The following is a 22,882-nucleotide window of genomic DNA, read 5'->3' as shown; positions in this document are numbered from 1 at the left end:
GGTCCTCTCCAGAACACATTCTGTAAACTCAGATAGAACCATCCAGGGGAAGGCTCCTTGGGGAGGGGGGCTCACTCGAGCCTCTCACTGGGGAATCTTTGAGAGATCTGCTAATTAGTAACACCCATAATGATATACCAGATCTTTTGGGGTGGGCATTTTGCGGGGTGCATTTCGGTGCATATGACCTGGACGTGTGCACCTAAGGATCCTTAAAATAAATACCAAGGTAAAATCCCTTTTCCCCTTCTAACCGTGTATGACTCTTGATTTTAAGACCAGGAAAAGGCATCACTTACAATTACCTTGAAAAAACACTGGGTAAAAAGTTGGTTTGTTTTCCCTGAGAGGGGAGAAAAGAAAAGCCCAGCACAGAAGTGCAGCCTGCTTCCAGTTTGGGAAACACGATCCCAAGTCACGAGGTGAACACACAGGTGGATGAAAGCTGCCTCAGCACAAGCCCCAGGGGACTGAGGGACATCTCCAACAGGCTTCCACGACAGCCAGCCCAGAATTTGTTCCACCAGTGCCCTCCCCCAGCACCATTCTTGACCATTGACACCAGAAGCTTTGATCTTTTCTGGAAATATTTCCTGCTCAAACTCTTCCCAGCTACGGCAAAATCCGCTCCCCCCCTGCCAACCCAAAGGAGTATTTCTTCCCATTCAAGTGTGTGGTCTGTATATAAATATAGAAGTATCTTCTACAGGAAAGGAGCACTCTAAGTGCTGCTGCAACTTCAGTGTGAAAGGTTTAGCACGAAGCAAAACACTACCAACAGCTTATCAGAGGCAGCTGTCTGGAGCTGCTGGTGCAATCTGGCCACAAGGAAATGATCTGCAACTCCCAGGGAACTGTTCAAGGTCCCAGGGACAAGGAAATGTGTGCCAAGGACAAGGACACAAAAATGTGTTCTCCATTTCGGAGGTAACCAAGAAATAGAGATGTAAATGGGTTAACATCAGATAAGCACTCACACAAAAGTCTAACAGGAACAGACGGAAAAAAAACTTTCACAATCACAGAACAGTTTGGGTTGGAAGGAACCTTAAAGCTCATCAGGTTCCACCCCCTGCCATGGGCAGGGACACCTTCCACTGTCCCAGGCTGCTCCAAGCCCCGTCCAATCTGGCCTTGGACACTGCCAGGGATGAAGAAGCCACAGCTTCTCTGGGCACCCTGTTCCATTTCACAGAGACTTGGCTACCTTAATTTTCTTCTTCCTATGTAGGATTCAGTTTTACTCCATGGGCTTTTGATGTGCTCACAGCTGGAATTCAGGGGACAATGCCAACCTCATGCACGGCCACAGGCTTGGGGCAGAGAGGCTGGAAAGTTGCTCAGTGGAAAAGTGTGGGCAAGAAGGCAATGGCACCTGGCCTGGACCAGCACTGGGGTGGCAGCAGGACCAGGGCAGGGACTGTCCCCTGTGCTGGCACTGCTGAGGCACCTCCAGTCCTGTGTCCAGTTCTGGGCTACTCACAACATTGAGGGGCTGGAGCGTGTCCAGGGAAGGGAACAGAGCTGGGGAAGGGGCTGGAGCCCCAGGAGAGGCTGAGGGAGCTGGGAAAGGGGCTCAGCCTGGAGCAAAGGAGGCTCAGGGGGGACCCTGTGGCTCTGCACAAGTCCCTGACAGGAGGGGGCAGCCGGGGGGGGTCGGGCTCTGCTCGCAGGGAACAGGGACAGGAGGAGAGGGAACGGCCTCAGGCTGGGCCAGGGGAGGGGCAAGGTGGATATTGGGGAAATTCCTTCATGGGAAGGGTGCTCAGGCACTGGCACAGCTGCCCAGGGCAGTGCTGGGGTCACCCTCCCTGGGGAGATTCAAAAGTCATGTGGATGTGGCACTTGGGGACACGGGTCAGTGGTGGCCTTGGCAGTGCTGGAATAACAGCTGGACTTGATGACTTTAGAGGGCTTTTCCAACCTTAACAATTCCATGATTTTGACTCACTGTCATCAGAGCACTTTGCACTGACACTTCAGGAAGGTTTGTGCCATCTGAGGACAACAAGCAGCTCTGTGGGCACTTTTTAATGAGGTGACACTTGCAGTGGGGCATCCCTACAGTGGCCATTGTTTCTTTGTGTAAGGAATTTGTTGGCCTATGGAAAGCTCTAGGGAAGGGTTATTATGAGAGGTTAGACAGTAAAGGAAGGAATCTGTGCCTGATCCTGCAGGTTTAAGTACATGGAAACCCCATCTTGCAGCTTCTCCTTACCACTTTCTCCTGAGGTTGGGGATGGTGGTGGAGTGGCAGCAGTAGCACTGTGCTTATCCCAGATGCTCTCCAAAATACCTGGCCAAAGAGAGACCTTTCAGAATTGCCTTCTCAAAAACACACTGATCTAACAAACAGCGCAGTCTGCAGGAGAACGTGGGCAGAACACACCTCGAGTGCTTTGAGAAGGGACAGAAACACTCAACAACATCTTCTCTTAGCGAGCCCAAAGCCAATCTCCATCCCTCTTCACAGAGGGAGCCCAGCAGCTGCTCTGCTACACAGGCTGGTTCATATTAAGTTGACCCAGGGCAGAGCTGAGTGTTCCAAGTGCAGCAGCAGCAGCCACTACATCACCCCCATTTTGCTTCCCTGAGCCCCGGGAGTGCCAGCCCAGCAGCACCTCTGGCTGGCGAGGGGGACACGCTGCTGGCAGTGGCACGAGGGTGGGTGGCACCGTGTGACTCGTACCTGTGAGGAGCCCCAGCACTGTCTGCACCTGGTCCAGGAGCAGCTTGCGCAGCTCCTCCTTGCGGGCCACGCTCAGGTCCTCGCGGGGACACGCCAGCTCCTCCGAGGTGGTTTTCAGCATGATCAGGCCCAGGGGAGTGGTCACAGGAGACTGGATCAGCTGAGGAGGACAGGAGAGCAGTGTGAGGGCAACATTCACTGACAGACAGGGGTTAGCAACGCTACTCACGGTTTACAACAGCCTCGCCACCGAGGGCACACCACCTCCCACAGAATACATTCAATTTCCCCAGACGTGAATCTCTGATGTTGCAACAGCTTGAGCCCCATGGGAATCCTTGGGGTTTCAAGAGAGCTTTCATAATGTCCTTGCACATGCTCTGTGTCTCAGCACGTTCACAGGAAGAGCCTGTCCCTTCTGTTTGCTGCATCCTCTGACCTCAGCCCTGCCCAGCATCACCTCAGCACCAGCAGCTCACACCTCACAGCCCAGCAGCTTCCCCAGAAAAATCCCACCATTCCCACACGGCCCAAAGGCTGCAGCCAGGACAGACAGCCCCAGGACACAGCTGAGGGATCTGACCTCCCTTTGCACCTGTATTTCATCTCAAACTGGAAATTGCATTTCCCCCAGAGAGAGAAATTTCTGCCCATGCTGGAACAGGGCTGGACAAAAAGCTGATTTGTGCCTCCATCAGCCACTGGGATATTGAAGACTTGTTCAAGTGGGACAAAGTTTTCTTTCCAGCTCTTCACTGCTGACCAGACACATCCAAAGGGATTTATGCACTGCTCTCTCTGGGAGAAAAAAGGCCCAAAACCAATCCTGCTTGCTACAAGTAATCCTTGAAGCCATAATTCTGTAATCCAGGCTCACTTTGGTCCTGATCCCCTAACCCTCCAAAGGAGAGCCAGGCTGAGTTAACACCGCTAAAAACACTGAGGTTGGTGAAATATTTGGGGAGCAAACAGCCCATCTAAAAGCTCTTCATCTGGACACACGTCTTGGCTTTTGGAAAAGAAGTCCCAGACACAGGAGCAGATGGCAAAGAGCTCAATGAAACACCCAACTTGTTGGTAAATTGTGAAGGGACTGAAAATCATCTCTCAGAATATTTTCTGACAAACCCAGGGAGTTTTAGCAATACCAGGCACTGGTACCTCAGTCAGGCTAAACAAATAAACCTCTAAGGAAGCAGCACTTTATGTAGAATTACTGGATTTGCAGAATGACAACACAGTAGCTCAATTTACCTTTCTTCTCCACCCCTCCAGAGGTTCAGTAAAAGGTTTAGAGACTACTCAGAGTACTGGGATACAATTTAATGCTAAAGAACATGTTGCAAATGATCTCAGAGAAGTCCTGAGAACAGGGCTCATCTGCAATTCTAACAGCAAATCATTCTGCTCCTGTGCTACTCTTCCTTCTGTTGAGGCCCTGGAATTCAGCATTACTGTTTTTCTTCCATTTTTTCTGAACATTTTAGGAATGTGTCTGCCACATAATTTATGGGAACATTTCCCTCCGCTGCTGAGCTCACAAGGAGAGGCTTAAGGGAAAATAGATTCCTCAAGGGAGCTCTGCAATCCCTTAAGATAACCCCAGGGTGCTAGAAAGGCCAGGAGAGCTCAGGCTGCCTTTCCGTTTGGATCCAGGTGAAATGAGAGGTGAAACTCCAAGTGGAAACAGTTATCTCCAAGTATTTGTTATCAAACTGACAACTGAGGCAAAACCTGCAGCACCTCCCTCTCCAGAGCACTGTCAGCAAAGTGATTACACCAGCCAGCAATGAGCTCTGGAGCCAAGACAGTATTTTTTTTTTTAATTTTGCAATTAATACTAGATCCATTTGCCTTAACAAATAAACTCCTGCCACTCAAGGACTCGGATTTAAATAACCGCCTTGTGGCTTGGCCGTGGGCTTTGCTGCATTCAAATCATGTAATTATGTCAGCAGAAAAAGCCTGTGCAGCACTTCAGTTTACACTCAGCCTCTTTAAGCCAATTAGGAACAATTTTAAGGGAACTGGAGACAAAATACTCCAACAAAAAGAGGTTTGCACCAGCCTGGTGAGGCTCCAGCAGCAGCCTGGCTCAGGATTCCCTGTAAGGATGCTGAAGTGCAACCAACATTCCAGCTAATAACATGGATTCAGTCAGGATCCTCCAACTCATAGCTGAGCCTTCCTGCAGGAGCCCTCTTAAACACCCCCACAACATCCCATTAGTGACCTTAAGGATGAGGTACCAGAGATTTTGGGGTGTCTTTGGCTGTTGGGTGAAAAACCTCCAACAGCCCCATTGAGAAACTGCCCTTCTGAGAATCAGTGACACATCCATGGTTTTATTGATTTTCTTTTGTTTAAAGAACAACCTACACTCCCTGCATTTTCAAGAACTAGCCCATAATAGTTAAAATTCAAAGTGAATACTTGTGGCACAATATTGTTCCTTCCTCAAAACACTTTTAACCCTAGAGTGAAATGTAACATGTAAAAAGCTGAGGGTTACCACAAAATCAAAAAGGAATTTACGAAGCAACATTTAATATTTAATCTTCATCAAAAGAAATCCCTGCTCAAGGAAAGAAAATGATGTTTCTAAGGGAAAAATTGACTTCATTCATGGGCAGACTTCTTACCTGCAGGATGTTGGTGAAGAAGTCGTGGTAGAACATGGGCCAGTCTTGGCGCCCGATGTCCACGATGACTTTGCAGAGCTTGTTCCTGATGAAGTAAGGCAGAGTTTTGTGGTGAGCCAGCAGCAGCTTGGGCAGGCAGCTCCTGATCTCCATCTTGTCCTGGGATGGGACCCCCAGCCACATCTTATTGATCAGGTTCTGGAAAAGCAAAGGACGTGCCAAATGAGCTCACCTTGGACGTGGAGAACCAGGGAACATCAGACTGGTTGGGGTTGGAAGGCACCTTAAAAGTCATCCAGTGCCACCCCCTCCCATGGGCAGGGATACCTTCCACTGTCCCAGGCTGCTCCAAGCCCCATCCAGCCTGGCCTGGGACACTGCCAGGGATCCAGGGGCAGCCCCAGCTGCTCTGGGCACCCTGTGCCAGGGCCTGCCCACCCTCCCAGGGAACAATTCCTTCCCAATATCCCATCCAGCCCTGCCCTCTGGCACTGGGAAGCCATTCCCTGTGTCCTGTCCCTCCATGCCTTGTCCCCAGTCTCCTGGAGCCCCTTTAGTCACTACAAGGGGCTCTGAGGTATCCCTGGAGCCTTCTCTTCTCCAGGCTGAACAACACAAAGCAGGGACAGAGCTGCTGCACCTCATGGCCCAGGACTGGCAGTGCCACAATGGAGCTGAAGTTACTGGTTTAACTGGTTTTGGGTCAAGCAGAACTAGTGGCAGGCACAGAACTATTTTCTCTACCTTTTAACCCTGGGCACTGAGGTTTCCCCCTCTAAAGGGGGAAGCACAGCCTTGGATGAACCAGGAAAAGAAAATCAGGGAAGCAGGTTTGGTTTTCCATGCCTCTGATGCCCTCCAGGTCTCCTGAAGCTGAGCTGGAAGGGCACTGGAGCAGGCACTGCCTGGCAGTGACAAGGCACCACTAGCACAGAAAGCTTTTAGTCCACTTAAAGCCAGACAGAATCCAAAGAAAAGCAGAGTTGCAAATTGCTTCCCTGCCCTGCTACGAACCCATTTAGGGCTCTGGAGCTGAATCTCTTGGGATAACCCAGAGAGGAGGCTGAGGCAATGTCTGTGCCCCTCTGCAGGGTTCAGCCTGGAGGAGGAGAACGCTTAAGATCATAATCATAGCCTGGTTTGGGTTGGAAGAAGCCTCAAATATCCGAAACTGGAAGGTGATGTATGTTCAAAGGAGATGCAATCCACAGTAGGATGTACTGCACAGAGACTCCAGTTCCCAGTGCAGAGGTACACAGGGATATTTATACAGAAGTCCCTCAAAGAAGTTGGTTTTGGTGTTTTCTAGCAGAGCAAATCCAGAAGTACTGCTTAAAAACAATGGCCAAGCAGCTGAGGGTTCCTTGCTGCAAGTCCAGAATCCCAATAAAACTGGAAGATGTTTTAGCTTTAACATCCACCCTTTAATGCCCACTGTGTTCTGCCCTACTCCTCCCACCTGCCAGCAGCAGCTTTCTCCCTATAAATGCTTGTGGGAAGATGTTTTCTTTTCCAAAAAGCAGGAGGTGAAAACAATTCATCTGGAAGGGGGCCAGGAGGAGTTTTAGTCCAAATGCACTGCTAACTTCCTAAACAGTCTGGGAAATCCATGTCCTTGGGCAGTTTTGGGAATGATCCTTGTGAGCACAGCCCTTTGATCCAGTACCCAAGGGCAGCTGGGGAAGCTGCAGGCTGGGGCACACCATGGCTCTGAGGAGCAGTTCATGTCCAGCACTGCACCAGTTAATTTTGGGAATTCAAGCTCCATGGAGAGATCCTCATCTCCCAGCTGGGCTCGGGACTCCCATCCCTCCCTCTGCACTGCACAGTGATTTCTTTATTCTGGGCACAGTTAGGTTTTTTGCCCCTCCAGGGAGGCGGAGGCTCAGTAACCAAAGTCCATAAAATATCCTGAGCTGGTAGGATCCACACAGGATGATCCCAAGGATCACTGAATCTAACTCCTGGCCCTGCGTTTCTTTTACTCATCAGGAAAATCAGTGGGACACCATCCCCTGAACAGGAATAATTCCTATGTCATTTGCCATGATCACCCCTTTTTGAGGGGAAGGTAAATCAGATTCAATTTGCAGATGGGGTCCAGACTCCCTCTGCAATCCCTAATAAGTAAAATGAATATTTAAGAGAAGAAATCAACAATTACGTGGATAATTTGTAAAAACAACACAACTTTTAAGAGCAGAGTTTTTATCAGAACACGTAATTTATCTAAAAAGTGGCTCAGTGCAAGGGCTATAAACCCCCCTGATTTAGGGACTATTAACCCCTCTGATTTAGGGGCACAGCTCAGAGTGCCCACCCAGCCAAGAACACAACACACAGGCCACAAATGGCCCAGACTGAGGTGTGACATGGACCAAATCCCAGGATGTCCTCAGGGAAAGACACTGAGCCGGTCACTGAGAAATCAGTGACACAACAGAGCTATTCACAGAATACTTTTGCTTAGTCCAGTAGACACAGAGATCAAGATCAAGGCTTTTAACCCAAATTCTGTTCTTTTTGAAGCGGGTGAAGAGTGGGATGTGGCTGTCTAAGAGAGACCCCTCACCTCTACAACCAGCACAAGCTTGCAGGATGTAGCTCAAGAGCATCAACCACAACTACAAAATGTCAGAAGAATAACAAAAAATAAAAGCAAGTTTGCCTTCCCTCTCAGCACTCAAAGGCTGCAGGAGCCAGGAGCAGGTAATCACCCCCATCTTTCTGATCATAAAAACAGCTTCAAAGCAATAACACCCTTAAAAGCATTGTGCAGAAACTCAAGCAGCCTCTGAAACTGGAGGTAATTTGTGCTTAGAGATGCCAGGAAATGAATTCTTCAATTTGTGTACAAAGATTCATATTCTCCCACTCTGAGCCTGCCATTAAGCAACCTCTCTAGCAGAGAGCAATAAAAGCATCTTTTATCACTGTACTTACCAGGGCTGCCATTTCAGACAAACATTTCCCCCCAAAAAATCGATTGCCAGATAAAACTGCACCAGGCAGAGAATGCACTGAGCAGGCAGGAGCTCAGCCCTCACCTCAAACACTGTCAGGCTGTACATCATCACATAATCATTCCTCGTGCTGGACAGGAAGTACAGGCAGAATCTCCAGGCTCCTATCTGCTGGGCAAAGTTATTTAAAAGCTCCTCTGCAAAAAAAAAAACCCATAAAAATAAAATATTACTTTAAAATGTACTTCAGTTTTAATTTGACTTTGATGTAAAATATACCATTAAAATTCTGTAGCTGCGAATAAAGCCATAACAATGTATAGTGATAGCACAGCAAGCGAGCAGGGAAGAGACCCTGTGTTGAGGGAATGACCCAAACAACCTGGAGGAAGGCAAAAAATAGCATAAAATCACATTCTCCAGTGTTGAAGGCAATGGAACAACAGGCTTTAATGAAAACAAAACAGATGTGCCATGTTAGAATCAGTTTTGACATCAATACTGCAGCAGACTAAGAGGTGAATATTAAAACAAATCACACAACAATTGTGTTAGGAGCATTGTTATTTTAGCTGTGAAAGCCAAATGTTGGGATTTCGGGTCATTGTGAGAGAGCAGGAGCAGCTCAGACCACAGTGTTCTACACCCACCTTCTTTTAATGCAACTCCAAGAGCTGCTGGCTTTGTGGCAGCTCAGGGTAGCAGAAACCTCCCTGAACGCTCAGGGGAGGATTTGGTCACCTCTCTCGAGGTGACAATGTGACAAAGATAAAAGCCACAAGGGCTGCTTTACAGGCTAAGCAAATTTAAGGCCTAATCAATTGTTTTCTTTCCTGCAATTTAAGCAGGAAAGTGAGGGATACCTTTTCCGCAGGAGATCACCATCGGAAAAACCACAGCAAAAACCTTGTGTTGTTTATTTTACAGGATTTCTGGGACAAGCCTTTCATGCTGATCACACTTTTGGCACAAGATGGCAGAAACACAACAATCCCAGAATTATTTGGGTTGGAAGGGACCTTCAAGTTTATCCATTCCCACCCCCTGCCATGGGCAGGGACACCTTCCACTGTCCCAGGTTGCTCCAAGCCCCATCCAGCCTGGCCTTGGACACTGCCAGGGATCCAGGGGCAGCCCCAGCTGCTCTGGGCACCCTGTGCCAGGGCCTGCCCACCCTCCCAGGGAACAATTCCTGCCCAATATCCCATCCAGCCCTGCCCTCTGGCACTGGGAAGCCATTCCCTGTGTCCTGTCCCTCCATCCCTTGTCCCCAGTCCCTCTCCAGCTCTCCTGGAGCCCCTTTAGGCCCTGCAAGGGGGTCTGAGGTGTCCCTGGGGCCTTCTCTTGTCCAGGTGAGCACCCCCAGCTCTCCCAGCCTGGCTCCAGCCCTCGGAGCTTCCCTGTGGCTGCTGGGGAATAAAAGGAATGTGCCTCTTTACAAGCACCACCACAAGCAGCTCCCCCAGAGCACCTGCAGGATCCCTGCTGCCTTCCAGGACATATTTAACACCACCACCCAAAGGGAATTGCTGTTATTCCTGCTTGACATCCCACAAGAACTGGGACAGCCTGGCTTTGCACTCCTAATGCTGAAGTCCGTGCTCCATCTCCAGGCAGAGGTTTTCCAGGACACACAATCCAACAATGTACAGAGGAAATGTCACTGCTGTATCATCCATAGGAGCTGTCACAGATTCCCTGGAACCCAAACTATGGAAACCTTTCCTTCCAGTTCCCACCTAAGCAGGAGAGGGGGAGATGCCAGTTCAGTGTTAGGCACAGACTGAACACAACCAGTCCCCCCTGCTGAGGGCTGCAGGCAGGAAAAGCACCGGGAGCATCCTTGGAAGAGGCAGGAACTCACCTATCTCACGTTTCCGCTCATTTGTTGTGCAATTGTGGAAAAACTCTGTCATCAGGCTCTCCAGAGCCCGCAGCGAGGCCTCTTCTGATGCCTGGGAATGACATTGAAGGAAAGAGTTACAACTAATTCCCACTCTTGATGCCTTTAGGGACTACCTAAAACCAGAGGCCAGACAAAACTAAGAGAATAAAAGCAGTTATATTTATTGAAGAGACTTCAGGTACATTTAGGGCAGATGAAGCCCCCAGGGGCTACACCCAAAAATGGACACTGGGTCACGGGTTTTTCACACTTCTGGAAGTTTGGTCCATTTGCATATCGGGGGTTAATCCCCCAATTACAGCTCCATGTAATGAAGTCATTCACCCCAAGTTTGCTCCTCCCCAACTCACTGTTGTTTACATTTCTCGGGGCCTGAGGCAGTGAGGTGTCCTTGATTCCCAGGCCTGGAGAGGAATTGTTTTGTCTGACCAAGATGGGAGAACAGCAGCTACCAGGCTGTGTGGAGTTTACAGTTACACACTAAAGAACTGCAGGATCACAAATACATGAGAAATATGGAAGCTAAAACCCTAAGGCATCACTCTGACACAGGAGGGTGGCATTAGAACATCCCAGATGCACCAGAATCCAGCACAGGGCAAATAACTGGGAATTCAAAGTGCTCGTCGATAGCAGCAAGATTTGTCCACTGCACGTGAAAGCTTTGGACATGAAGGAGCATTTGCTCAGCTCTGTTCATGAGGACAGCAACACAACAAACTTTTTATTTTGGTGGCATTCAGGAATTTTAAGCGAATAAATAACTCTCACAAAGACAGCAAGTTCGAGTAAAGATGCTTTCAGATGTTCAGCAATCATAAATATCCTGTCATGGGAAGCATAAACTTTGAGAGGATTTCTTCTGGACACCAGGAGGAATTTCTTCCCACAGAGGGTGAGCAAGTATTGGAATGGGCTGCTCAGGTGGGTGGTGGAGTGCCCATCCCTGGAGGTGTCCAAGGAAAGCCTGGATGTGGCACTCAGTGCTCTGGGCTGGGGACGGGGCACAGCATGGACTCAATGATCCTGGAGGTCTTTTCCAACCTCAACCATCCCATGATTCTGTCACCCCTGACACCTCTTCCTGTCTTTGCCTTGGTGCCATCCTGCTCCTCAGGAAGCTTGAAAAATTAAGGCATTTCCAGCACTCTAAAAAGCAGTGTGCCAGTATTCAGCAATCTGATTCAAGAAGAACAGCCCCCCCTCCCCCCCCCCAAATTTAGCTTTTATTCTTGGAAATCATTAGTTACAGTTTTAAGCCTTAAAGAAATTATCAGGATTAGCATCCAGCTGTAGTTTTGGAGCTCTCTGGAGTTGGGATGATTTTATTCTGGCAAGGCAACAGCCTTAGAAACAGTCCTGCTACAGCACAGGCCACGCCAGAGCTGTCTCTCCAATGTTTTCAACCCATGCTATCAATAATAAACCCATCAAGATTCAAGCCCAGACCTTCAAGCACAGGAACAAAGTAAACATTTAAGAAAACTGAAATTTCTGCCTCAAAAAACCCCCAAACCAGAAACGAAAGCCATGCCTGGCAGTCTCCTGCAGAGAAGAGCATGTGAGACATCCTGCAGAAACACTCCAGGCTTCTGCTCATTCCCATTTCCATGCACTGCAGTTTTCCCAAGGGCCAAGCAGCAGGAGCCCCTCCTCACTGCATTAACCCCCGGGAACACCAACAACTCCACCCTGAGGGCTCTGCTCTGCAGCAGCTGGAAGTGGATGCTCTGCAGGACACCAACCATTTCCATTTACAAAGGAATACTGAATTCCATCCTACCTTTCCTCTTCCATCCCTGCTTTTTCCTTTTTTTCTTGCTTTTTAAAGCCCTGCTCTAGAAACCAAGGACTATTTCAGGAAGAGATGTTGTTAGTGGGAAATTGGCTTCAAACAACCAACAATCCAAGCAGAGCCAGGTTTGCAGCTCAAGTTTCCAGCTTGAATCCCTTTATGCTTGGGCTGCAAACGTCCCTTCAGCCACGGATCAGCCTCCTGCCAGTCACCGTTCCCAGATAACAGCCCCACTGTGGATAAGAGCCTCACTTTAAAAAGAAATATTTGACTAAGTGGAGTCCTTAATTACTTAGGATACAGCCACACTTAGGACATTTGTGGGACAGAAGTTGTCCTCAGTTCCTCCCAAGCAGACCCACACATACAAAGCCAGTATTTTCCTAAATCCCTGCACTTCATTTCTCTGCTGCTCACAGAGTGAGTCTCACCAGCAGTTTCTGATGCCAAACCCCCAAAGATGAGTTTCCAATCTCGATTTGATGCAAATTCCTCTGAGAGCAGCACTGCTCTCCCATTCCACCTTCCACCATCCAAGACCAAGATCACTTCAATCCATGGAAAACTCTTGGTCCTTCACAGGATGGAAGGGCTCAGACATCTTTGGATACTTAATTCAATCCTTCTTCAGCAAGAATAGTTGACATAAATACTTTTCTTCCAAGATTCAAGATTTATATCCTGCTTTTGGAAATAAATTATGGAGTTCTTATAAATCTTGAACATCTGCCATGTCCTCCACTCGCTTCAGCACTGAGATTTAGAAGATTCTATTCCTTAGGAACACAGTTAATCTTCCAAAGCAGAACACCACGATCGTGATGTTCAACGTGTCAAAAGCAGGAAGAAAAGAAACCAGAGAGCACAACACGAGGATTTCATGCAAAAAGCCCAGGCTGGAGAGCATCCAAGGCCACCTTGGGCACAAAGACACAGCAGGACCTCCAAGATTGCTCTCTCCTCTTGTTTGACTTCTTGGGGCTCTTTGGGAGGTTTGGCCAAAGGAAGATCGAGAAGGAAAAATTGTCTGAGGTAACCAAAGCCCAGCCCAGGATCCCCTTCTACCTCCAGGCTGGACTTATCAAGGACCTGCATTTGCTGATGCCTTCGGGTATTCCTGAAGTTACCCAGATCCTGGGGCACGTGGTCATCCCCCAGCTCTCCAGCAAAGGCTCTGATAAGGAGGCCACTGAGATAAGGAGGTCACATGCTGTGCAGAGCTGCAGGGGAAGGTTGCTGTACCTATACCCAGATGCCTGGGAAGTGGATTAGTGAGACTCCAATCAAAGTCCAGCTGTTTGGAGCACCTGGGACTGCACCTGGAATATTTCCTAGTGTTATTCCCATGTTAACAAGCAGTTTCCTTTCTTTTAGGGCTCCCTGTTTACTCTGCATCAAGGAGAAGACAGGCAGAACCAGCAGTGCTGAGTTCAGGCTCTGGTCTGAAATTCTGGGTCATGCAGAGATTTCATTTTCCAAGGTTTTCAGGGAAAGTGTGGACCATCAGGAACAGAATTTACCCCAGTTTTCTATGTCAGGGCTGGCAGCTTGCCTCACCTCCACGAGGCATTACTAAATATGCAACTATTGACATAGAAATACTTCCCACTCTCTTTCAGAAGTCAAACCTGACCCCTTCACCCCTAGCGCCTCCCAGGGCTGGATCAATCAGGAAATACCATTTCTCTCTTCTGACAACCACCACAGGAAAACATATCCAGTTCTCCAACCCTTGCTTGCAGAGCAGGTAACGTGAGCTTTTCACCAGGAAAAACTCTGCAGCTCACAAAAAGCACTGGAGATAAGATGTGCCACGTCACCATCCACTCCTGCCTCAGCACTGCGGCTGAGTTCTGACCCACAGCAAGGGCCCTGGCTGCCAAATTCAGCAGATCCCCTGGCCAAAGGTGATGTCCTTGTCACAGCTCCCTTAGGGGAGCGAGAGGGAGCAGGGCTAAATGCTAACACAGCCGCAGCTGCAGATTCCCGTGTTCCAGAAGGACATCCAGAGTTTGACCTGGAAACTGGGTCAAAAGAGCATCTCCAGGAGGTGTGTCACAGGTGATCTTCCCCAAAATGGGTGCCTGTAAGTGCTGGGTTGGGTCCACACCACACAGACCGGGCAAGCAGCAGCTCTGCTCCAGGTCTGCTCTTCCTGCAGTTGTCCCATCTGACCCGAGCAGGGCTTGCTGTGGGATCAGGGTGGGAGAGAGCCACTGTCAATCTGTGTCCTTCCCACCCAGTGTCCCCTCATGAGGTTTGCTAAAGGTGTTTCACACCGCTATCAGATGAGGGGTGGAGCTGCTTACTCATTCCAGTTATCTCTGGACTCCAACCCTCTGTGCCCTCCCCCAAGCAGGAAAATGAGCTCCAACAGCTCCCTTTCCTGCCAGAAAATACAAAATTTGCTACCAAGAACCTGCACATCCAACAACATTCTCCATCCACCAAAGCACCACAAGAAGGACCTACCCCACCAGCTGATTTCAGGGCTATCCTCCAGTTACATTTTAAGCTGTATGAGTCATTAACTGATTTCTGCTGATTAAGGGAGGGAAAAAAAAAAAAAGCTGCCAACCTCCTGCATTTCAGGCTGTTCAATACTGCAGCTGCACATCAGTGAGGCTCTGGAGAAGCAAAACTCTTTGTACCCTGCTGCTGACTCCATAACAAGCTCAGATGGAGACTATGACTAAAGCAGTGGGGTAGAATGAGTTACTCATCCAACTCCAGCAAACAACAGAGCAGCGATCCTTGGGCTGCAGTTTAGACACTGCACATGCACTTGAGTAGCAGACACAATGCTAATTTTAGTTTGCATATCACCAAACACAACCATAGCCCTTAAAAAAGCACCTGCTCATTCTGCAAGACATGGAAGTGCTTTCTAAAGCCATTTTCTCCACAAGTGTTTTCATTTAGAGTTCACTTCCTCTTCTTTCTATTTTTTTCAAATCTCATTTGACGCTCTCTGAAGGGATTTTTTTGTTGAGGGGAAAGCTTTGCTCTACTGCTTTGCCATAAAAACACAAGCTGTTAACCTTGTAATGTTTGCCATTAGAGCATCCATCACACAAACGATGCTCTAAATACGGCAACTCGGGCTGATGACAACTAAGAGGAGGGTTAGCTCTGTTCAGTTTTGCCCTAATGTGTTTGCAAATGGATATCACTCCAAGACAAATTTAAGGCATTCCCTCTCCAGAGCTTTTTTTAGTAAGATGCTAATTGCAGCTGCAGTGTTACAGAGGTGACTTCATCCTTCAGGCAGCGCTGGAGCACCTTCCTGACCTGCAAGGATGGATTTTACACCACGCAAACTCCCAACACCTCCTCCAGCGGCAGGGAGGAAAAGCCCTGGCTCTGCTGCACCCCAGGAGCCCTCAGAGCAGATCAAACCCCCCTTCTGCATCTCTACTCTTTAAATAAAGACGGGGAGTTCTGTCGGGGAGTTGTTCCCACCCCCTGCACCCACCCTGGTTTGGATTCCGACGCCCACCCCTGTTCATCCCTGCCGTCAGCCCCTGTGCAGTCCCTGCTTCCACTGTATTTAACAGCTCCCAGCCCACAAAGCCCCCACACTGAGCACTGGCAGCAAATGCAGATCCCTCTGCAGCTTCCTCACTTTTTGGAGCTGCCTCTCCATCTCAATCCCACCCACCCCTCTCTCCTGCCATCTCCAGTGCAAGACACATGGCCCAGCACAGCTCAGCCTCCTCCCAGTTATCAGGATTCAGATCTTATCACATTTATCTGTTAAAATCATTATCAGCTACGTCTACCAGCTTGTGGGTAACTCTTCCAGGAGAGGAGGGACTGCAGAGGAGCACACAACGTGAATCCTGAATATTGGAAGCATTCCCAGCTGGAATTGCTATGATGCCACCAACAAGCCAGTGCACAGGGTTAAAAAAACAGAGAAGAAACAAGAAATTTCATCCACAGCACCTGTATAAAATAACTCATCATCACCCTGTCTTTGCTAATTGCAATGTCCCATCCTCTTCCACCTCGGAGCCTTCTGCTTCCAGTGTTGTGCAGTTAATTAATAGCACAGTCACACACCTAGAACCACAAACAACTACACTCCAGCTGCTTAATTTTCTTCCCTCTATATTATTTATAGTCCAGCCTAACTTAATGATGCACATACATATCGTGAGTATTAACAATACTAACGTGTCCATGTACTGAGGTAGTAATTTACTCATTGAAGGATTACCAGGGTGTCTTTCAGAGCCCCTCCCTGCCCCAGCTCTAACACAACATGATAATGAACAGGTAAATTAGAAATCACACTCTCAGAAAGCTTGTGGGTTGTTTCAAGCCTGCTCATAAAAACTGGAGAACCCGTGGGACAGCCCTGGGTCACTCAGGGCAGTGAAATTCGTGGGAGAAGTGCACTATTATTTTTAGCAAGAAAAGCAGAATTAAGAAGTGTTTTTAAAAAAGTTGTAGGACACCAAACACATGCTCCAGAGAAGAAAAATACACACTACAAGCAGGCAGAGCTGGGAGTTCAAAAGCAGTGTTACTCATTATATTTAATCCTTTCCACAACTTGTAGAATTTGGGGTTTCACCCTCACTCCCAGGGTCTCTTACCAGAGGTCTGACACGAGGAGCCCACAGCATCCGTGCTCCCCAGCAGTGCTCTGCTGATGCTATCAGACCAGGGGCTCAGCCTTCAGTCTCAGTTTCCTCGTTGCACTTCAGAGATGTTTTTGTGGTTTAAAGAACCGAAAGTAGACTGGGCCTCGCTCTGTGCTCTGTGCTCGGCTCCTGGGGCCGCGTCAAGACAGCTCTGGCTGCACAGCTGACCCCTCCCCCGGCTCACTCATTGTAGAGACCACAACTTCAGCACCTCACTAACAACAGGGAGATTTTGCAAACTTGTTATAGTAGAGTTTTTGCTTCAATTGTGGCATAAAAGTCACGGATTGCTGCTGTACCTCAAGGCAACTGGCAGAGGAGCAAAGGCACCACGCACGCTCCTCTCCGTGTCCCCGAGGTCCCAGAGCTCAGGGCCAGCTCCAGAGCTGCTCAAAGCCCTCCTGGCTGGACAACTCCCCTCTTCAGGAATCTGGCTGCACGTCAGGAATCAGTGTTGAATTTAAATATCAGCTAAGGAGTCAGCACGACCCCGGGTTGAGCAGGGCTGTGTGGAACAGGCCATGGAGAGCCAGCAGTGACAACCTGATTTCTGCACCAGAGATCATCTTACCTGTAACGCTGCCTGCTCCACGAGTAATCAGCACCTTTTTCAATACCCAAGGGATCTGATTTCTTAAACCCTCTTGGACAGGCAGATTCAGTTAACCAGGTATCAGGTTTGAAGGTTGAACTTTGATTAACAGGCTCAAGTGTCTGAGTCTGATTCTTTCTAACCCAGTAACTCTTAACCCACATAACCAAGCCCAGCAAGCAGTGTCCTCCACCCAGCAGTTCCCAGAGGCTTCAGCACCTAGGAATTCCCTTAGAAACCCAGCAAAGGAATAAAACAATCCCAGCAGGCTGGAAAAAGCAAAGGAAGGTTTAGGCACAGTGCTGTTTCAAGCCATGCTTGCTGAAGATGAGCCCAAGAGTGATTTCTGGGTCCCTGACGCCCAGGAAAGGCGACTGGTCACGTGCTGGTGACTTCCTAATTGATTTCTTGTGGTTTAGTCGCTGGAAATGGCTCAGCAACACAGTATTTTCCCAAACAAGCAGTTGCTAAAATAACAATACACAGCTGAGAAGTGCAGAAGCACCCAAAGCAGATTCCTCAAGATCAATACCCTGCACATCACCAAAGCACAGCAGGCAGAGGCGGCTCTGGAGTCACTTTTTGGACTTGCAACTTAAATGTGACAATCCATCAGCCTTTCCTCAGCAGACACTTGGCTCAGTCACTTCTCAGCTGCTGGCCACCACTTTTTAAGCTATCAACGATAACAACTTTTCATTCTGTGGGTTATCAGCAAAACCAGCCAAACAAAATCTGCTCTTCAGACGGACACAGCTGAGCATCTGCCAAGGGCGCTCAGCTGGGCAGGGGCTGCTTCCAGAAGGTAAAACACTGCAAGGTGATTCTGGTTGTCTCAGTTCAGAATTCACTTAAATTCCCCCCAGCAAAGTCTAGAAACTCACACCTCCCAAGCTGCATCATTGCTTTCACTTCACGCTCTCCCTTTGCTGGGTTCCCCAGGATGACCCACCCTCCAAACCAGCCAGCGACCCCTTGGAGGGAGATCCCATCCTTCCCTGCAAGGCAATGCTTGTGCAGGAGCCCCAGGACCACAGGCACGAGGAACAAATCACTTCCCTTTTCTCTACCTAAACAAATCAGGCAGGACCACAGGGCTGCCCCAAATGCTTCACTCAGTTTGAGACACCACTTTCTCCAGAGGTTTAGGTGAAGTAACCCAACTTCTAAACAGGCAGGTGGAAAAAAGATCCCAAGGAATCCTTTGGAAATGAGTATGTTTCTGAGGAGACTATTTGTGAAGGGAATAAAAAAATCCTTGTCAAAAGTATCTGTAAAAGGTGTTAAGCAAAACGCCATCATCTTCCTCCAGTGGCCCAGAAATCAAGAGATGAGCAGCAGTGCCAAATGAACTGACACTGCAGCCCATAGGGCCTTCTTAGCTGAAGTCTTTCTAAAAACCCCACCCCCATCACAGAATCATGGAATGGTTTGGGTCAGAGGAACCTTAAATCTCATCCAGTGCCACCCCTGCCATGGGCAGGGACACCTTCCACTGTCCCAGGCTGCTCCAAGCCCCAGTGTCCAGCCTGGCCTTGGACACTGCCAGGGATCCAGGGGCAGCCACAGCTGCTCTGGGCACCCTGTGCCAGGGCCTGCCCACCCTCCCAGGGAACAATTCCTTCCCAATATCCCATCCAGCCCTGCCCTCTGGCACTGGGAAGCCATTCCCTGTGTCCTGTCCCTCCATCCCTTGTCCCCAGTCCCTCTCCAGCTCTCCTGGAGCCCCTTTAGGCCCTGCAAGGGGCTCTGAGGTGTCCCTGGAGCCTTCCCTTGTCCAGGTGAACACCCCCAGCTCTCCCAGCCTGGCTCCAGAGCAGAGGGGCTCCAGCCCTTGGGGCTTCCTCTGGACTCACTCCAGCAGCTCCACATCCTTCCTGTGGTTATAATGACCCTTCCTAAAGGGAACACTTTTCATGCTCTTACAGATAAATTTGACACTTAAAAATGCCAAACCCTTGTTCCTCCCCACTTGTACAAATGTAGCAGCTCCTCTGACCAGAGAGAAGACAAGAAAAGACAACCCCAAGTGAGAGGAGTGGAGAACCCAGCATGGTTGTGTAGCAGCTCTAAGGAGTTCAAGATGCACGAAGAGATTTTTAAAAACACTTCTCAAATCCTTCACTGTCAGCAGAGCCGCAAATAAACCCTTATTTATCTCAGCCTCCAGACAACTCCCAATAATACCCAGGGAAAAGCTCTGAATCACAGTTGTTTGTAGCCCCAAGTGAAGGAGTCTCTGGAATTATGCACATATGCAGAGCTGGAAATGGGAAGCACCAGGACAAGCAAAAAAAGAAAGTGAATGTAAGAAAAAAAACAATTATTCAGCATATTTCTTAAAGGGGCACCTCTACTCAGATGCAGCTCCAGCAAGCAAATCCTGCTGATTTTTCCAGGTAGTTCTCCAACATCCACTTCTGCCTGGCAGGATTAAGCCCATTACCATGGGGAAAAACTCTCCCAACACCTGGCTACCCAAAGTGCAAGGTTTAGGGCAAACTTGGGGCCAGGATTATACCTTACCCAATACATTACACCAGCCAGACCTGATTTCCAAGGAGGTGTGATTACACTACACAAAAATATGGAATTTTCAGACCCTCACCCCGTGTCAAAGAGAAGAAAAAAAGACTGTGATACTCTAAATTTTATTCCTGGCAAGAGCATTAAAACTTGTGTTGGGCATTTAAGAGTGTATAATGAAACTACCATGGGAATAACAAAGATTTTTTGTTAATTAAAATGTTTTCAAAGGACAGCTCACACAGGGAGAACATCCAGTCCAATTAAAAGAAAAACAAGATGTTGACATCTGCAAAGCTTCTGCACTTTGGGGGATTTCACAACTGCACTTTGCTGCTCTCCCCTGCAGCTCTGGGACAACCGGGGTGTCCAGCCCCCAGGAAGGTTCCGGCTCTCTGTCCACAGCAGGAGGGCTCTGATGGCCCAGTGGAGGGATATTTGTCCTGGGGCATCCAAAGGGGCACCATGACCCAACCAGCTCCATCAAGCACCAGCAGAAAACAGGAAAAAGCAGCTTTTGAAAGCCAAAGCTGCCTTTTCCCCCCGCAGCCTCCCTCAATCCCAAACCCAGCAACTCCTGGGATCAGAGGAATGGCTGGTGCAGCCCCCAGCCATGAATAGGAGCAGGAATTGCCACCTGAGCACTGACCCCACACTTCCATGGCAGAGACCATGGATCACATTGTCCTCCTCTTTGTTTCCTTCACACTTGCAAAAAGGAAGCCAAGGAATTGTAGAAAATACAGTTTTATCCCCCATAACCAAAGGATTAGGGATTGGGATGAGGAACAACAAATACAGCCATGCTGAGTAGCTGGTTTTGCTGTATCCTCTCCAGACCCTGATTTTAAACACCAGGGAAACCACCACTGAGCCAAACTTCCATGGAAGAAACTGCTCTTCATCCCAAAGAAAAGGTGGAATTGCAATGCAGAAGAAACCTGTTCTGTTCTTACTCAATGAAGCAGCTGAGCACAACACAGATTTTTCAGGCAAAACATCTCTCCAAAGGAAAAAAAACAAAACACATTCCCCTCTGGAAAGCTGCATCCAGTGCTGGCTCTGGCATCCTGACAAGCCAGTACACAAAACAGATGAGCACGCTCCTTTCTCCAAAGAGGGGACAAAAAGGAACCAGGACAATCCCTCTTGGGAAGAAATCCACGCTGCAATTAAAGCCCTAATAAAATATTAAGTCAAACTGCTAAAAATACACAGAGAGATCCAGCCACAAACCCAGAGATGCTGGAACAAACAAAAGGTAATTTAGAGCGTGAATGCAAAGGGTTGGAAATGGGAGAAGAAATGGAATTCTGGGCATGGTCCACATAGGAGAAGGGTCAGGGAAGATCAGGGGGAGAAAAAATAAGGAATTTGTGGTGTTGCTAGAAGAGCCTGGAATAGCTCTGGTGGGGTGAAAGTATCCTGAGTGTAAACAGGAAAGAGAAACATGGATAAAGAAAGGCATCAAATGTGTGTGGAGGGAAGGTAAGACTGGAAAAGAGCTGCTTCACCTTAAGCTGTTGGTGCTTCTTAGTCCAGGAGAAGCTGCATCATTCCCAAAATTCCAGAGGACAGAGAACCCACAAATAAACCCCAGGGGGTGCCTGGATGAGTAGGGAAGTCCTTGACCATCAGAATCAGTAGGGGGAAAAGCCAACTGCTTTCCCTCTACCAAAATACTAATATTTACATTTTGCTTGGAACAATGAGGCCTTCAAGGGAGAACAGGCACATGCTGCACACTTCATAAACACTGGAAATGGGATTCCAAAACTTATTTGATCTAAATGGGAGCCTAAACATTTGATTTTGATAAAACAAAGCAGCAAACACCTCCTTTTCCTTCTCTCAGAGAAGAAGGTTGTCATGTTGACACCTGGGACGCAGAGAAAGCCAAGGCAGCAGTGACCCAAATACAAATATAGTTCCTAAGAGGAAATATCTGCTGTCTGATAGAGAACAACGATTTGGAAGGATTTTAGGGCACATTCTACCAGACAGGTATCAGCCTATACACCTCAAAGCTCCATTTTCTTCTACTCCGCACATACCAACATATAAATACAACATTAACAGCAGCTTTCCTAAATGACACCACTGAACAATGTGCAATTAATTCACCAAACGGAACCCTGAATTCTTGGCGTTTTCATGTATCCACACGTGGAGTGATCTCTCCACAGCCCTGAACCCCATAGCAGGAGCTTTGTGGTACCTGCCACATTTTAATGCTTTTCTGCTGAAACAATTACAACCACCACCACCCATCCATCAGCAACAGCCAGCGGAAATGAGCTTTTCAAGCTCATTTAGTGAACCTGGAGGCTCAACAACTTTGCCTTGATGGCTTTTAGTCCTCCTGGAGCCAGTGCAGCCTACATTTAGCTACGCAGCTCTTTGAAATATGGATGTATTGGAATTATTATAGGTCCTGAAAGGGATTATGTGCAACCATTCTGCTAAATGAGCTGTTTTCTTCTGAGAAAAAGCTTTGCTTTTGGAGGAAGCATCCGAGCAGAGATCAGCTCTCCTGCTACAGTTCCCACTCCTCGTTTATCTCTGGAGCCACCCAGGCTTTGCTGCAGAGATGGGAAAGTTCCCCAGCATCAATCATCAGCTCCAGTTTGATGATTTAATAAAGGGGAGATAACCAGGGGGCACACAAAGTCACAATATGATTTGCCAGCCAAAAAAGGAAGCCAGATGTTGGAGCTGAGGCCGGAACTGCCGAGTTCCTACTCTCTTGTTTCTCTGCTCAGCAGCTGATTGAGTCAGAAGGGTTCTACAAAGGGTTTGCTTTTATTTGGAACTGCACATGAAGGGGATGCACTGAGAGCAGGCAGAACTTTGGGCTCAGTGGTGTGGTTTTGATGCTGCACCTCAGCTGGCACTTCTGGGGCACAGAGGGAGGGGACAGCACGCTCAGCTCTCTCTTCATCCCAAAACCCTGCTGTGAAGCTGAGCCCACCTCGCCACGTGTCAGCACTTCCTGCCTGTGCAGCAGCAGCATCCTCCCCATGTCCTCACAGCACAGCATCCCTGAGCTCACCTGGGCCAGGAACAACAGCCCTGAGCTCACCTGAGCCAGGAACAGGCAGCACAGCATCCCTGAGC

At 48.5% G+C, this 22,882-nt stretch overlaps 1 protein-coding gene across 3 annotated transcripts in view; it reads right to left on the bottom strand.

Annotated features, from left to right (window-relative positions):
- The window catches only part of XPO6 (exportin 6), a 56,644-nt gene that overhangs the window by 30,152 nt on the left and 3,610 nt on the right, over positions 1-22,882 (bottom strand). For 2 of the 3 annotated variants that reach the window (XM_042037074.1, XM_042037075.1), the window contains exons 1-6: positions 16,600-16,624; positions 10,159-10,249; positions 8,379-8,491; positions 5,332-5,529; positions 2,690-2,849; positions 2,219-2,296 (exon numbers count right to left, since the gene is read on the bottom strand). In XM_042037074.1, the coding sequence (XP_041893008.1) occupies positions 2,219-2,296; positions 2,690-2,849; positions 5,332-5,529; positions 8,379-8,491; positions 10,159-10,210 (601 nt within the window). In that variant the 5' untranslated portion in view covers positions 10,211-10,249; positions 16,600-16,624. Of the gene's footprint in view, positions 1-2,218; positions 2,297-2,689; positions 2,850-5,331; positions 5,530-8,378; positions 8,492-10,158; positions 10,250-16,599; positions 16,625-22,882 lie in introns of those variants that run through there. The other variant, XM_042037076.1, reaches the window with a different exon arrangement.

Source organism: Corvus kubaryi, unplaced genomic scaffold (assembly GCF_017639235.1).
Source record: "Corvus kubaryi isolate FWS band 111438036 unplaced genomic scaffold, C.kubaryi_AGA036_p1.0 37387, whole genome shotgun sequence".
In the NCBI taxonomy this organism is placed as follows: Eukaryota; Metazoa; Chordata; class Aves; order Passeriformes; family Corvidae; genus Corvus; species Corvus kubaryi.
The sequence above is the reverse complement of the archived record's forward strand: the minus strand, read 5'-3'. Positions and strand labels throughout refer to the sequence as shown.